This window comes from Salmo salar, chromosome ssa06 (assembly GCF_905237065.1).
Source record: "Salmo salar chromosome ssa06, Ssal_v3.1, whole genome shotgun sequence".
NCBI lineage: Eukaryota > Metazoa > Chordata > Actinopteri > Salmoniformes > Salmonidae > Salmo > Salmo salar.
In genome coordinates, this window is record NC_059447.1 from 18493046 (window position 1) to 18509888 (window position 16843).

At 48.7% G+C, this 16843-nt stretch overlaps 1 protein-coding gene across 1 annotated transcript in view; it reads right to left on the reverse strand.

Annotated features, from left to right (window-relative positions):
• Positions 1 to 204: 204 nt before the first annotated feature.
• Positions 205 to 16843, reverse strand: part of glis2b (GLIS family zinc finger 2b) — a 77148-nt gene continuing 60509 nt past the window's right edge. The window contains exons 2-7 of the mRNA XM_014202729.2: positions 12759 to 12972; positions 12260 to 12405; positions 9856 to 10038; positions 8457 to 8590; positions 8005 to 8123; positions 205 to 5709 (exon numbers count right to left, since the gene is read on the reverse strand). Of these exons, the coding sequence (XP_014058204.2) occupies positions 4937 to 5709; positions 8005 to 8123; positions 8457 to 8590; positions 9856 to 10038; positions 12260 to 12405; positions 12759 to 12948 (1545 nt within the window). The 5' untranslated portion in view covers positions 12949 to 12972 and the 3' untranslated portion in view covers positions 205 to 4936. The remainder of the gene's footprint in view (positions 5710 to 8004; positions 8124 to 8456; positions 8591 to 9855; positions 10039 to 12259; positions 12406 to 12758; positions 12973 to 16843) is intronic.

Genomic DNA, 16843 nt, shown 5'->3' on the forward strand with positions numbered 1-16843 from the left:
GGTAAACCCTTCGTCTAGCCTAGCCCTAGGTCTGGTAAACCCTTCGTCTAGCCTAGCCCTAGGTCTGGTAAACCCTTCGTCTAGCCTAGCCCTAGGTCTGGTAAACCCTTTGTCTAGCCTAGCCCTAGGTCTGGTAAACCCAGTCCCTAACAGATGCCCTCTATGTTTGCAATCAAAAGTTCAGAACCCATCCTCACCTCTGGATGGTGCTGTGTAAATTGGACACTGATTAATGTGCCCAGTCTGTGTAGCTATGGACCTTTATACCACCACAACCACTCCATCTACTGGACCACATGGTCACTTTGACAGCACCATGGACATAATGTATGGGTCTGGAGGTAAACCCTGCCAATAGATGAACTCAGAGAATGTGTGGGTCTGGAGGTAAACCCTGCCAATAGATGAACTCAGAGAGTGTGTGGGTCTGGAGGTAAACCCTGTCAATAGAGGAACTCAGAGAGTGTGTGGGTCTGGAGGTAAACCCTGCCAATAGATGAACTCAGAGAGTGTGTGGGTCTGGAGGTAAAGCCTGCCAATAGATGAACTCAGAGAATGTGTGGGTCTGGAGGTAAACCCTGCCAATAGATGAACTCAGAGAGTGTGTGGGTCTGGAGGTAAACACTGCCAATAGATTAACTCAGAGAGTGTGTGGGTCTGGAGGTAAACCCTGCCAATAGATGAACTCAGAGAGTGTGTGGGTCTGGAGGTAAACCCTGCCAATAGATGAACTCTGAGAGTGTGTGGGTCTGGAGGTAAACCCTGCCAATAGATGAACTCAGAGAGTGTGTGGGTCTGGAGGTAAACCCTGTCAATAGATGAACTCAGAGAGTGTGTGGGTCTGGAGGTAAACCCTGCCAATAGATGAACAGAGAGTGTGTGGGTCTGGAGGTAAACCCTGCCAATAGATGAACTCAGAGAGTGTGTGGGTCTGGAGGTAAACCCTGTCAATAGATGAACTCAGAGAGTGTGTGGGTCTGGAGGTAAACCCTGTCAATAGATGAACTCAGAGAGTGTGTGGGTCTGGAGGTAAACCCTGCCAATAGATGAACTCAGAGAGTGTGTGGGTCTGGAGGTAAACCCTGCCAATAGATGAACTCAGAGAGTGTGTGGGTCTGGAGGTAAACCCTGTCAATAGATGAACTCAGAGAGTGTGTGGGTCTGGAGGTAAACCCTGTCAATAGATGAACTCAGAGAGTGTGTGGGTCTGGAGGTAAACCCTGCCAATAGATGAACAGAGAGTGTGTGGGTCTGGAGGTAAACCCTGCCAATAGATGAACAGAGAGTGTGTGGGTCTGGAGGTAAACCCTGCCAATAGATGAACAGAGAGTGTGTGGGTCTGGAGGTAAACCCTGCCAATAGATGAACTCAGAGAGTGTGTGGGTCTGGAGGTAAACCCTGCCAATAGATGAACAGAGAGTGTGTACTCTCTCTACAGAGTGAGGATCTGTACAGGACCTCTTCTATAACTGTGTGATTGTCAGTGAGGATTATATCTTCTTATTATTATTATAAATTGGCCATCCCCTGACCCCACTCACCTGGGTCGTGTTCATTAGGCACCAAACGGACTGAAAAAGGAAGGGACTATCTGGATTTGTCCAGTGCTCAGAAACACTACTTTTCCATTGCAAAACATGTTTTTATGTTTTCTGTTGCATGTCCTAATGAACACAACCCTGTTCAGGACAGGAAGGACCATCATCCCTACAGCCCCTCCATATCCTGGGCCAGCCCAGGGAGAAAGCTGAGTTACAGAGCAGCCATTACAAGAAATAGAAAACAAAGCAACTTCAACATCAGAAAATGTCTCGTCTGAACATCGATGACAAAAGAACAAACAAATGACTAACAAAAACAACCAGAACTGTGATTATTCTCAAAACAATGGACATACCGTCATGGAAAATAAAGTATGGACATACCGTCATGGAAAATAAAGTATGGACATACCGTCATGGAAAATAAAGTATGGACATACCGTCATGGAAAATAAAGTATGGACATACCGTCATGGAAAATAAAGTATGGACATACCGTCATGGAAAATAAAGTATGGACATACAGTCATGGAAAATAAAGTATGGACATACCGTCATGGAAAATAAAGTATGGACATACCGTCATGGAAAATAAAGTATGGACATACCGTCATGGAAAATAAAGTATGGACATACCGTCATGGAAAATAAAGTATGGACATACCGTCATGGAAAATAAAGTATGGACATACAGTCATGGAAAATAAAGTATGGACATACAGTCATGGAAAATAAAGTATGGACATACCGTCATGGAAAATAAAGTATGGACATACAGTCATGGAAAATAAAGTATGGACATACAGTCATGGAAAATAAAGTATGGACATACCGTCATGGAAAATAAAGTATGGACATACCGTCATGGAAAATAAAGTATGGACATACCGTCATGGAAAATAAAGTATGGACATACAGTCATGGAAAATAAAGTATGGACATACAGTCATGGAAAATAAAGTATGGACATACCGTCATGGAAAATAAAGTATGGCCATACCGTCATGGAAAATAAACTATGGACATACCGTCATGGAAAATAAAGTATGGACATACCGTCATGGAAAATAAAGTATGGACATACCGTCATGGAAAATAAAGTATGGACATACAGTCATGGAAAATAAAGTATGGACATACAGTCATGGAAAATAAAGTATGGACATACCGTCATGGAAAATAAAGTATGGACATACCGTCATGGAAAATAAAGTATGGACATACCGTCATGGAAAATAAAGTATGGACATACCGTCATGGAAAATGGAAATGTAAGACCTTTAAAGAAAGATGGAGAGAGAGAGAGTGAGTAGAGGGGTATTTGGCTCTTCAGGGGAATGTTTCTTGTGTTGAGATGCTCCTCTCACCTGTCCTCCTCTTCTCCTCCTCCCTCCTATACCCACATAACATGGTTCACTCAACATTCTACATACATCATATCTCTGCGACGCCAGCTTGTGAAAGGACCCCAGAGTCCACAGAGAAAGGTGGCCGTTTCAAGCCTGAGCGTAAATGAAGGGAAGACCAAGGTAGTGAAGATGGAAAAAGACAAAATGTTTCCAGAGAGCCACAAGTACAAGTTGGCAGTTCCATGTTTAGTAAAACGTTACAAAGACATTGGTGTGTATGGTATAAGTGCATGTTGAATGCATCAATCGAACCACACGGATTCCTACATAAGTAAATTGTTCTAAAAGTCTGTGAATTAACCCCACTTCCTTGGAAAAGTGAAGTGACGCAGTTTCTAGTGTGGCTGTGGTTCTCTGACCAGCCCAGCTGTACGCAGCAGTAAAGCGTGATTCACACCACAGGGCCAAACCATGCCTGCCTGGCCTGGTTACGCCATGATGCTGGAACCATGCTCAACAGAACAATGTGGAAAGGAAATCCGAGCCACCACGGTACGGTTTGAGTCAGCCCTATAGTGTCAACCAGCCAGTCATGTGTCACACACCCTGTGCTTCAGGATACACAGCTCCAACTCCACAAGGACTCAGGACTCTTCACTGGACAGCCACCTGTTTTACACAGCTGCTTTTAATGAAAGGTCATTTCAAACACTGTTCCACAACACAGTGTGTTACTTAAACAGTGGACCTTTCATACTCGGTACTTCACTCACTGTGTCATTTACAAGTAGAGTTGTTGTGGACAATAATACATTGGACTGGGAGGCTGACTGGCCAGAGTAATTCACCTGTCCACCAGGGGTACATAACAACACCTGTGCCATAGACGTTACCGTGAAGAAGAGGAAGAATATTGGTCATTTGCTGGGTGATATAACACCGTTTGTCTGCCTTCTAAGACTTCAGTTGCTCTGCGTCCTTACACAGCCCCTAGTGTGCAACGACAAGCCCGTCACATATCATTGTGGAAAGGGCTGGTCCACGATGGTCACCCTCCCCGAATCGGGAAAAGATTGTCAAAAATAGTCATCAAAGTGCTCCCGTTCCGTTTCGGTTATGTTTGAGGAGAGTTGTTGAGAGCTTAGCAGCAGTTGTGAGGTTTACATCACTATAGCCTGGGTTGATCTACTGACTCAAAGGGGTTTGGTGCTCCTTGGTTGGATGTCATTCTGATTGACATACACATCATCGAATAATACGTGTGCTCCTGTGGATGGCACTCTGATTGACATCCAATAGCACCGCCCTACTGTTTAAAGTAAGGAGATGCAGTCAATAACCCGCATTCAATTAATCCGTAATCCCCTTCTAAATCAGTTTGACTTCACTTCCGATAAAACAGAAAGTTTGTCCCATTGTGTTCCCAGCACTTGATAGGAAGTAGTTTCTGTAACCTTTAAAGCAGCGGAATGGGGACGTACTGTGTGTTGCTAGCCTAGCAGTGAGCGCCTCCTACTGTTTCCTTTGTGTGTCTACCTCACTGCTAGGCCACAGAGCACACTGTCAACATGAACATTATCAATACATACACATGAGGTGGAGCTTGAGCAAGGACACAGAGCATTAGAAGACTGTCGTTTCAATGGAGCCCGTCCAGAAACAAAGGAAACGTAAGTACGTGAGAAAAGCCAGAGAATGTGGTGAAGAGGTGAGGAGGGCCGCTGTTGCATTTTTTTTCAAGCCTTATGAAATAATACAAAATTACACATGATTGAAATATATTTATGAGTTGTTGATGGTCCCAAAATGTGCTAGATAAATGCAAAGATAGCAGTGCCAGATACCTCAGTTTACGTTTCTCTAATCAATTATATCTTTTTTTGTCCGAGTCAATTTTACAAACTGAGGTGTGGACTTTGTTGTTAAGTTTAAGTTGCCTGAAAGTAGACTTTCTTTCTTTTCACCCGTCAATTTTTTTCTACCTTTTCTCAGCCCCCCTTGAGCTCCTCTGGAATGTGTGTGTGTGTGAGTGTGTGTGTGTGTGTGTTAGTTGACCACAGCTGGCTTGAGCACAACCGTGCCGGAGGGGACGACCACCCAGGACAGGGGGTCGTGGGAGGCCCCCATGGAGAGGTTCAGCACCCCCCCACGATGAAGCTTGTCCTTCCCCTCCTCCCCCCCAATTTTCCCCTTGTGGTGACACCCATGGTGGTGGGCCCTGCGCTCCGAGGCGGACGACCCCATGGATCCTCCTAGGGACACGGGCCCCAGCCCCAGGGCTGAGGAGGGGAAGGCCGGGGAGAGCCCCAGGGACGACTTGGTGGCCAGGCTCAGAGGAGAACCATTGAAGGACAGGATGGAGGTGGTGCAAGGGGAGCTGGGGCACCCCCCCAGCGTGCTCAGGTCCAGGGGCCGGGGGGTGAGGGGGGATAGAGGGATGGAGCCCGCCAGGCCCTGCAGAGCGTGGCCCCCCAGGAGAGCGGCAGCGGCACTGGGGATGATGATATGGGCCCCACTGAGGTAGCTCAGCTCAGACTCCCCCAGCTTCCCCCCTCCTCCACCCATCCCCACCCCCAGGGGACCCACCTTGAGCAGGGAGCTCAGCCCACCGAGAGAGGCTTGCTCCTGGGCTACAGAGTGGCCGTGGGCCTTGATGTGCTTACGGAGGGAGCTAGGGTCTGTGTAGCGCTTCAGGCAGCCGGCCATCTTGCAGTAGTAGGGCTTGTCCACGTAGTGGGTGCGTGTGTGTTTGAAGCGGTCGCTGGAGTTGGAGTAGCGCTTGCTGCAGCCCTCGTATGGACACATGTAGGGCTTCTCACCTGAGGAGAAAAGACATTCAGGTAAGTTATTCAATAAACTTCATTCGTTATTTTAGCGTTAGAGATTACATGAAGGAAGGAATGTTTTCAAGTGTATACAGCATACAAAACAATGTGTGACTTTACAGTGAGGGAATCTTTTCAGTCTTTTGTACTGGTCTGTCTGTCTGTCTGTCTGTCTGTCTGTCTGTCTGTCTGTCTGTCTGAGTGTCTGTCTGTGTCTGAGTGTCTGTCTGTGTCTGAGTGTCTGTCTGTGTCTGAGTGTCTGTCTGTGTCTGAGTGTCTGTCTGTGTCTGAGTGTCTGTCTGTGTCTGAGTGTCTGTCCAACCTGTGTGTCTGTGTGTGTCTGTCTGTGTGTCTGTGTGTCTGAGTGTCTGAGTGTCTGTGTGTCTGTGTGTCTGTGTGTCTGAGTGTCTGAGTGTCTGAGTGTCTGAGTGTCTGAGTGTCTGAGTGTCTGAGTGTCTGAGTGTCTATCCAACCTGTGTGTCTGTGTGTCTGAGTGTCTGAGTGTCTGAGTGTCTGAGTGTCTGAGTGTCTATCCAACCTGTGTGTCTGTGTGTCTGAGTGTCTGAGTGTCTGAGTGTCTGAGTGTCTGAGTGTCTGAGTGTCTATCCAACCTGTGTGTCTGAGTGTCTGAGTGTCTGAGTGTCTGAGTGTCTGAGTGTCTATCCAACCTGTGTGTCTGAGTGTCTGAGTGTCTGAGTGTCTGAGTTTCTGAGTGTCTGAGTGTCTGTCTGTGTCTGAGTGTCTGTCTGTGTCTGAGTGTCTGAGTTTCTGAGTGTCTGTCTGTGTCTGAGTGTCTGTCTGTGTCTGAGTGTCTGTCTGTGTCTGAGTGTCTGTCTGTGTCTGAGTGTCTGTCTGTGTCTGAGTGTCTGTCCAACCTGTGTGTCTGTGTGTGTCTGTCTGTGTGTCTGTGTGTCTGAGTGTCTGAGTGTCTGTGTGTCTGTGTGTCTGTGTGTCTGAGTGTCTGAGTGTCTGAGTGTCTGAGTGTCTGAGTGTCTGAGTGTCTGAGTGTCTGAGTGTCTATCCAACCTGTGTGTCTATGTGTCTGAGTGTCTGAGTGTCTGAGTGTCTGAGTGTCTGAGTGTCTGAGTGTCTATCCAACCTGTGTGTCTGTGTGTCTGAGTGTCTGAGTGTCTGAGTGTCTGAGTGTCTGAGTGTCTGAGTGTCTATCCAACCTGTGTGTCTGAGTGTCTGAGTGTCTGAGTGTCTGAGTGTCTATCCAACCTGTGTGTCTGAGTGTCTGAGTGTCTGAGTGTCTGAGTTTCTGAGTGTCTGAGTGTCTGTCTGTGTCTGAGTGTCTGTCTGTGTCTGAGTGTCTGAGTTTCTGAGTGTCTGTCTGTGTCTGAGTGTCTATCCAAACTGTGTGTCTGTGTGTCTGAGTGTCTGAGTGTCTGAGTGTCTGAGTGTCTGAGTGTCTGAGTGTCTATCCAACCTGTGTGTCTGAGTGTCTGAGTGTCTGAGTGTCTGAGTGTCTGAGTGTCTGAGTGTCTATCCAACCTGTGTGTCTGAGTGTCTGAGTGTCTGAGTGTCTATCCAACCTGTGTGTCTGAGTGTCTGAGTGTCTGAGTGTCTGAGTGTCTGGTGTCTGTGTGTCTGAGTGTCTGAGTGTCTGAGTGTCTGAGTGTCTGAGTGTCTATCCAACCTGTGTGTCTGAGTGTCTGAGTGTCTGAGTGTCTGTCTGTGTCTGAGTGTCTGTCTGTGTCTGAGTGTCTGAGTTTCTGAGTGTCTGTCTGTGTCTGAGTGTCTATCCAAACTGTGTGTCTGTGTGTCTGAGTGTCTGTGTGTCTGAGCGTCTGAGCGTCTGAGCGTCTGTGCGTCTGAGCATCTGTGCGTCTGAGCGTCTGTGCGTCTGTGCGTCTGTCTGAGTGTCTGAGTGTCTATCCAGACTGTGTGTCTGTGTGTCTGTCTGTGTCTGAGTGTCTATCCAGACTGTGTGTCTGTGTGTCTGTCTGTGTCTGAGTGTCTATCCAAACTGTGTGTCTGTCTGTGTCTGAGTGTCTGTGTGTCTGAGTGTCTGAGTGTCTGTGTGTCTGTCTGAGTGTCTGTGTGTCTATCCAAACTGAGCGTCTGAGCGTCTAGCGTCTGTGCGTCTGTGTGTCTATCCAACCTGTGTCTCTGAGTGTCTGTGTGTCTGAGTGTGTGTGTCTGAGTGTCTGTGTGTCTGAGTGTGTGTGTCTGAGTGTCTATCCAACCTGAGTGTCTGAGTGTGTCTGTGTGTGTCTGTGTGTGTCTGTGTGTGTCTGTGTGTGTCTGAGTGTCTATCCAACCTGTGTGTCTGTGTGTCTATCCAACCTGTGTGTGAGCGGTTGTGTATCTTGAGGTTCTCCAGGCGAGAGAAGCTCTTGTTGCAGGTGGGGCAGCGGTGAGGCTTCTCATTGGTGTGTGTACGGATATGGATAAGCATCTTGTACCTGCAGACACACACACACACACACACACACACACACACACACACACACACACACACACACACACACACACACACACACACACACACACACACACACACACACACACACACACTTGAGTATAATAACATGTGCACATGCATACCCATATGGAACAATGTACTTGAATGGGTACAAGGAATTCATAACATCTTTCTGAAAAGTTAGGAAGGTAGTTTTGAATGATACTCATAGAGGTGTACTGACTGGTTTCATGAAGGAGTGGTAAATGTCTGATGTTGGACACATTTCAGTGGTTAGTTAATCATCTCAGTCATGATCTGAGGTCAGTCTCACCTAGCGTTGAAGCCCCGCCCTTTGCGAGCGCAGCCGTCCCAGTGGCAGCAGTAACCAGAATCCTTTTCAGGTTTGACGTGGAAGTCGTTGACGTGGTCCACGAGGTCTTGCAGGGACTCAAAGAGAAGATGGCACTGGAGAGAGAGAGGGGGAAGAGAGAGAGGGGGAAGAGAGAGAGAGGGGGGAGAGAGCGAGGGAAGAGAGAGAGAGGGGGAGAGAGAGGGGGAGAGAGAGAGAGGGGGAGAGAGGGGGAGAGAGAGAGGGAGAGAGAGAGAGGGGAGAGAGAGAGGGGGAGAGAGAGAGGGGAGAGAGAGAGAGGGGGAGAGAGAGGGGGAGAGAGAGAGAGGGGAGAGAGAGAGAGGGGAGAGAGAGAGGGGGAGAGAGAGAGAGGGGGAGAGAGAGGGGGAGAGAGAGAGGGGGAGAGAGAGGGGGAGAGAGAGAGGGAGAGAGAGGGGAGAGAGAGGGGGGAGAAAGAGAGAGGGGAGAGAGAGGGGGGAGAAAGAGAGAGGGGAGAGAGAGGGGAGGAGAAAGAGAGAGGGGAGAGAGAGAGAGGGGGAGAGAGAGAGGGGAGAGAGGGGGGGGAGAGAGAGAGGGGAGGGAGAGGGGGAGAAAGAGAGAGGGGGAGAGAGAGAGAGGGGAGAGAGAGAGAGGGGAGAGAGAGAGAGGGGAGAGAGAGAGGGGAGAGAGAGGGGGGAGAAAGAGAGAGGGGAGAGAGAGGGGGGAGAAAGAGAAAGGGGAGAGAGAGAGGGGAGAGAGAGGGGGGAGTAAGAGAGAGGGGAGAGAGAGGGGAGAGAGAGGGGGGAGAAAGAGAGAGGGGAGAGAGAGGGGGGAGAAAGAGAGAGGAGAGAGAGAGGGAGAGAGAGGGGGAGAAAGAGAGAGGGGAGAGAGAGGGGGGAGAAAGAGAGAGGGGGAGAGAGAGAGAGGGGAGAGAGAGAGAGAGGGGAGAGAGGGGGGTAGAGAGAGAGGGGAGGGAGAGGGGGAGAGAGAGAGAGGGGAGAGAGAGAGGGGAGCGAGAGAGGGGGGGAGAGAGAGAGGGGAGAGAGGGTGGGGGAGAGAGAGAGAGAGAGAGAGAGGGGAGAGAGAGAGGGGGAGAGAGAGAGGGAGAGAGGGGGGGTAGAGAGAGAGGGGAGGGAGGGAGAGGGGTGAGTGGTGGAAGACAGAGGGAGAATAATGTAAAGAGAGAGAAGGTTGAACATGTCATTGTCACCACTGTCATTGTGAAATGTTAAAACAATGACCTTTGTAGTGTCTAGTTATGTCATGGTAACACCTGGCTGCAGAGTCCTAGCCTGGTCCCAGATCTGTTTGTGCTGGCTTGCCAACAGTTAGCAAGACAACAGAAACCCATCTGGGCCCAGGCTAAAATGTTTTCCCTGTTACATTACTTCCTGTGTCTCACCTTCCTCCAGCGACAGGCCAGCTGTTCGTCTGCTGAGAGATCGGGAGAGGCCCGCTTGTCGTTGGGCTGGCCAATGAACATGGATGACGGCAGGTGGAGTCCGGCCCCAGCACCAATCGGCACGAAGAACTGGAAGGCCTGCGAGGAGGCTCTGCTCTCCACGTAACGGATGTGAGCTGAGTCCTGAGAGAGAGGATGAAGAGGATGGAGGAGGATTAGAGGTTAGAATGTCTGTCTTAATCTATCAAACACACACACACACACACACACACACACACACACACACACACACACACACGTAAGATCTGTTCCCTTTTCACCATTTTCCCTATTTCCCTCTCCTGTCCCTCTCCTTCTCCTGTCCCTCTCCTTCTCCTGTCCCTCTCCCTCTCCTGTCCCTCTCCCTCTCCTGTCCCTCTCCTTCTCCTGTCCCTCTCCCTCTCCTGTCCTTCTCCTTCTCCTGTCCCTCTCCCTCTCCTGTCCCTCTCCTTCTCCTGTCCCTCTCCTTCTCCTGTCCCTCTCCTTCTCCTGTCCCTCTCCTTCTCCTGTCCTTCTCCTTCTCGTCCCTCTCCTTCTCCTGTCCCTCTCCCTCTCCTGTCCCTCTCCTTCTCCTGTCCCTCTCCTTCTCCTGTCCCTCTCCTTCTCCTGTCCCTCTCCTTCTCCTGTCCCTCTCCTTCTCCTGTCCCTCTCCTTCTCCTGTCCCTCTCCCTCTCCTGTCCTTCTCTTGTCTGTCTCCTTCTCCTGTCCCTCTCCTTCTCCTGTCCCTCTCCTTCTCTTGTCCCTCTCCTTCTCCCGTCCCTCCTTCTCCTGTCCCTCTCCTTTTCCTGTCCCTCTCCTGTCCCTCTCCTTCTCCTGTCCCTCTCCTTCTCCTGTCCTTTTCCTGTCCCTCTCCTGTCCCTCTCCTTCTCCTGTCCTTCTCTTGTCCCTCTCCTTCTCCTGTCCCTCTCCTGTCCCTCTCCTTCTCCTCTCCTTCTCCCTTCTCCTCTCCTTCTCCCGTCCCTCTCCTTCTCCTGTCCTTTTCCTGTCCCTCTCCTGTCCCTCTCCCTCTCCTCCTCCTGTCCCTCTCCTCCTCCTGTCCCTCTCCTCCTCCTGTCCCTCTCCTTCTCCTGTCCCTCTCCTTCTCCTGTCCCTCTCCTTCTCCTGTCCCTCTCCTGTCCCTCTCCTTCTCCTGTCCCTCTCCTTCTCTTGTCCCTCTCCTTCTCCTGTCCCTCTCCTGTCCCTCTCCTTCTCCTGTCCCTCTCCTCCTCCTGTCCCTCTCCTGCTCCTGTCCCTCTCCTCCTCCTGTCCCTCTCCTCCTCCTGTCCCTCTCCTTCTCTTGTCCCTCTCCTCCTCCTGTCCCTCTCCTCCTCCTGTCCCTCTCCTTCTCCTGTCCCTCTCCTTCTCCTGTCCCTCTCCTTCTCTTATCCCTCTCCTTCTCGTCTCCTTCTCTTGTCCCTCTCCTTCTCCTCTTCCTGTCCCTCTCCTCCTCCTGTCCCTCTGCTTCCACTCTGTGGTGTGAACATTCATATTTGACTTAAGACAAAAGCCAACAGTGGTGCTGTGAATGGATGGACCCATGATCTGTAATGAGAGCCTTCTGTCCCAGGCCCTGTCCTCTGACTCAGCCTGGTTAGGGGCAACATTAGGGGCACAGCCCTGTTACACTTCACATAAGGGAATCAGGTTGTGCTGGAGGGGGGGACACTTTTGATCAAACACATAATGTGTCCTGTGTTCCGTATAACAAGCTCCTCTCTCTGTCTCTCTCTCTCTCTGTGTTACTTGCACTCAGTGGCCTCGCGCATTGTGTGTGTGTGTGTGTGTGTAATCAGATTTACAGCGAGGTACAGCCATGCAGACCTCATGCCGTCTAATTCAATTCGCTCCCAGTTGTATTGAGAGCTGCTGGCTGTGGCCATTCAACCTCTATCTGCTTCCCAGTGAGTCCCAGACAAGCACTCCCGCAGACATGGGCACACACACACTCATACTGTACAACCGTGCACACACACAGCTGCCAAAACATAGACACACACAAACTGATGAATGCAGAAGCCCAGCTGAGTACCGGGAATTGGTCACATACACATTTGTGACATAGCTGGAGCCTGTTAGAGAGAGGATTCTCTCTCTCTCTCTCTCTCTCTCTCTCTCTCTTAAAACCCCATCCCTCTGCACTTACTGACCTGTGACATAGTTTATAGAGTGTGCGTGTGTGAGCCCTCTTGTTGTCGCTATGCTCCTGACTCTTGGGTGTCGTGCTTCCTCACCTTTTGTCATGAAAGATAATCTACTGGGGAGAGGAGGGTGTGAGAGGATATTAGCTCTAACTGATACAGCTGGGAAGCATCTCTCTCTTCCTCCTCTCACACAATGGAACAGGACAATTCAGAAGTGTCCGTACTGTCAGATGGTTTCTACTCACCCCTGCAATGATGTGGTGGGAGACCCCGTTTCCGTTGGTCATCTCTGGGGAGCTGGAGGTGTGGCGAGAGGAGGGGGACGTACTGAGGTCCACGGCCGGCGGGGTGGGGGGTGTCTCTGGCCTCTCCTGGGAGACCACCAGCACACCTGTGGAAGGGTGAGGAGAGGTCAGACTGTCAGATCGGTCGGTCAGAGTACCTAACACCTGTGGGTGTGTGATCTGATTAGATGGATTGATTGGCAGTGTGTTACAGATATGGGTTCACCCTCTTCTCTTTGTGTTCAAACTTGTTCATGTATGAGGTCAGGTTTTGTGTTGTTAGTACGTCCTATCTAATGCCATGTCAGCCATGAATAGAATATGTGAATTTGTACACACCTCTCTGTGTGTGTGTGTGTGTGTGTGTGTGTGTGTGTGTGTGTGTGTGTGTGTGTGTGTGTGTGTGTGTGTGTGTGTGTCAGTGTGTGTGTGGGGGATGGGTGGATGTGTCGTCACCCACCTGTGTGTGGCGAGGCCGGGGAGGCGGGCACTATGACGGCTGTGCCATCATCAGCCATGCGGAGCTGCCGGGCGCGCTTGAAGGGTATCGGAGAGAGGGTGAGGGTGGGGGGTGACCGTGCACCCCTGTCCCGCCCGTTGACACGCCCCCGGGGGAGCATTAGGTCCAATGGCTCGTCCAAGGACAGCATGGCTGCAGCCCACGGACCTCCCACCTGCCCAGACAACCAATCAGAGAAGGTCAGGTATTCAGTAGTGATGGTGGAAAACATCTATACATTCCATATTGGATATTATTTTTGTAATATATCATATCGTATTGTTTTGACAATTTTGCAATATTATTTTGCGCTCGGTGGCTGTACCTGCCTGGACCAAAACTCCTTCATAAACTTGTCTTCTTTTTAAATAGGGAGACAATTTGTTTTCAGCACTTTTATTTTCATGACTGATCAAAACTCATTTTCTCATGTTCTCTCTCTGCAGCTGTCACACCCTGACCTGAGAGAGACGTTTTGCTCTGTTTAGTTAGGTCAGGGTGTGATATGGGGTGGGCATTCTATGTATTTTATTTCTATGTTTTGGCCGGGTATGGTTTCCAATCAGAGGCAGCTGTCTATCATTGTCTCTGATTGGGAACCATACTTAGGCAGCCTTTTCCCACCTGTGTTTCGTGGGTAGTTTTCTGTTTTGTGTTTTACCTGACAGAACTGTGTTCTGATTTAAATAAAGAATCATGAACACGTGCCACGCTACATCTTGGTCCCCTCATTGCGACGGTCATTACAGCAGCAGACATAGTGAGCAATATGTTTGGAACATACAATCACAAAATCACAGTATCAAATCGCAATACATATTGTATCAACACCGAAGTATTGTGAAAATATCATATCGTGAGGTCCCTGGAAATGGCCAGCCCTAGTATTCAGCCAATCATACTTGGAGTGGCCAGCCCTAGTATTCAGCCAATCATACATGGAGAGAGTGGCCAGCCCTAGTATTCAGCCAATCATACTTGGAGAGAGTGCAATGGCTCTATTCCCACAGACTTCCGACCTGCACAGAGATAGTGGTTAGAGACAGGTCGCCTAGTGGTTAGAGGCAGGTAGCCTAGTGGTTAGAGGCAGGTAGCCTAGTGGTTAGAGGCAGGTAGCCTAGTGGTTAGAGGCAGGTAGCCTAGTGGTTAGAGGCAGGTAGCCTAGTGGTTAGAGGCAGGTCGCCTAGTGTTTAGAGGCAGGTCGCCTAGTGTTTAGAGACAGGTCGCCTAGTGGTTAGAGACAGGTCGCCTAGTGGTTAGAGACAGGTAGCCTAGTGGTTAGAGACAGGTAGCCTAGTGGTTAGAGACAGGTAGCCTAGTGGTTAGAGACAGGTAGCCTAGTGGTTAGAGACAGGTAGCCTAGTGGTTAGAGACAGGTAGCCTAGTGGTTAGAGACAGGTAGCCTAGTGGTTAGAGGCAGGTAGCCTAGTGGTTAGAGGCAGGTAGCCTAGTGGTTAGAGACAGGTAGCCTAGTGGTTAGAGACAGGTAGCCTAGTGGTTAGAGACAGGTAGTCTAGTGGTTAGAGGCAGGTAGCCTAGTGGTTAGAGGCAGGTAGCCTAGTGGTTAGAGGCAGGTAGTCTAGTGGTTAGAGGCAGGTAGCCTAGTGGTTAGAGGCAGGTAGCCTAGTGGTTAGAGACAGGTAGCCTAGTGGTTAGAGACAGGTAGCCTAGTGGTTAGAGACAGGTAGCCTAGTGGTTAGAGACAGGTAGCCTAGTGGTTAGAGACAGGTAGTCTAGTGGTTAGAGACAGGTAGCCTAGTGGTTAGAGACAGGTAGTCTAGTGGTTATTGACAGGTAGCCTAGTGGTTAGAGACAGGTAGTCTAGTGGTTAGAGACAGGTAGCCTAGTGGTTAGAGACAGGTAGCCTAGTGGTTAGAGACAGGTAGCCTAGTGGTTAGAGACAGGTAGCCTAGTGGTTAGAGACAGGTAGCCTAGTGGTTAGAGACAGGTAGCCTAGTGGTTAGAGACAGGTAGTCTAGTGGTTATTGACAGGTAGCCTAGTGGTTAGAGACAGGTAGCCTAGTGGTTAGAGACAGGTAGCCTAGTGGTTAGAGACAGGTAGCCTAGTGGTTAGAGGCAGGTAGCCTAGTGTTTTTATGTGTTTATTTATTTCACCTTTATTTAACCAGGTAGGCTAGTTGAGAACAAGTTCTCATTTACAATTGCGACCTGGCCAGGATAAAGCAAAGCAGTTCGACAACATACAACAACACAGAGTTACACATGGAATAAAACAAACATACAGTCAATAATACAGTAGAAAAATAAGTCTATGTACAATGTGAGCAAATGAGGTGAGATAAGGGAGGTAAAGGCAAAAAAAGTCCATGGTGGCAAAGTAAATGCAATATAGCAAGTAAAACACTGGAATGGTAGATTTGTAGTAGAAGAAAGTGCAAAGTAGAAATAGAAATAATGGGTTGCAAAGGAGCAAAATAATAAAAAAATAAATACAGTAGGGGAAGAGGTAGTTGTTTGGGCTAAATTATAGATGGCCTATGTACAGGTGCAGTGATCTGTGAGCTGCTCTGACAGCTGGTGCTTAAAGTTAGTGAAGGAGATAAGTGTTTCCAGTTTCAGAGATTTTTGTAGTTCATTCCAGTCATTGGCAGCAGAGAACTGGAAAGAGAGACGGCCAAAGGAGGAATTGGCTTTGGGGGTGACCAGAGAGATATACCTGCTGGAGCGCGTGCTACAGGTGAGTGCTGCTATGGTGACCAGTGAGCGGAGATAAGGGGGGACTTTACCTAGCAGAGAAGTACAGTGGAGTATGCACAGCAGCTATGAAGGTTGCTAGCCTGTTTGGTTCAACCTATCTCTGTGAATCAGCGTTCTGACATGAACTTCATCAAGAACAAACACAGAACACACCTCACTGATGCACATCTGAAAGACTCACTCACAATTGCAGTGTCAAGTTACACACCAGATTACAATACACTGGTGAACAGCATGCAATGGCAGTCTTCCCACTAACAAAGAAACAGATACCAGATGTCAGTGGCAACATGGCAGTGCCATGGCGAAGTTGAATTCAAATATTGAAGAATTGTGTTCAATTTAAGTGTGTTAAAAAATGCAGCAGATTTGGTCATTATTTCAAAATGTGACAAGATTTATTTAAAAAAATAAGTTGATTTTTCTAACATTACCATAATTGATAACTTTATGAAACATAGTTCATGATTTGTTAAAAGGGTTTGTCAGTGGCTAGTGAAAATGGGACATTTTTCCTATGAAATGTAGTGATGTAAGGGATCATCTGAAAATTTAACAATTACTGTGTCACAGAAGTTGTCATGTAGAGAAGAGGACCAAGGCGCAGCGGGATTGTGGACACTCATGTTTATTAAAGGAAACATGTAAAGCATCCACTTGAACAAAAAAAAAAACAATAAACAGTACTTACAACAGTAACAGTGTGGCAGGCTCAAACCAACGCAGTGCACACAAACACACCCAACTAATATAGGACTTCCAATCAAAGGCAACACCACACAGCTGCCTTCAATTGGAAGTCCACCCCAATTACCTCTACATAGAAACACCCAACCTAGACAGAACAAAGAAAACCCAACTTCTTCTGCCACGCCCTGACCAACACTTATACACCTTCTCCACCTGCTGGTCAGGACGTGACATACTGAGATTAAAGTGCTGAATATTGATATCTGTTTCCCACCTTATTGTCATTGTTGATAATTAGTGTGAGAAATTATTAACGTGATCAGTGTCTTCACATAGATGAGTATCATTAATCATTATTAATAACGTATAACTAAAGGCAAACTGAGCAAATTTGTTATTTCAGAAGAGCGTATCAAACTGGTAGCCCTTCGTATGACTCAGTACCCATGAAGTAGCTCTCGGTTTCAAAAAGGTTGGTGACCCCTGGTTTAGAGACAGGTAGGCTAGTGGTTAGAGACAGGTAGCCTAGTGGTTAGAGACAGGTAGCCTAGTGGTTAGAGACAGGTAGCCTAGTGGTTAGAGACAGGTAGCCTAGTGGTTAGAGACAGGTAGCCTAGTGGTTAGAGACAGGTAGTCTA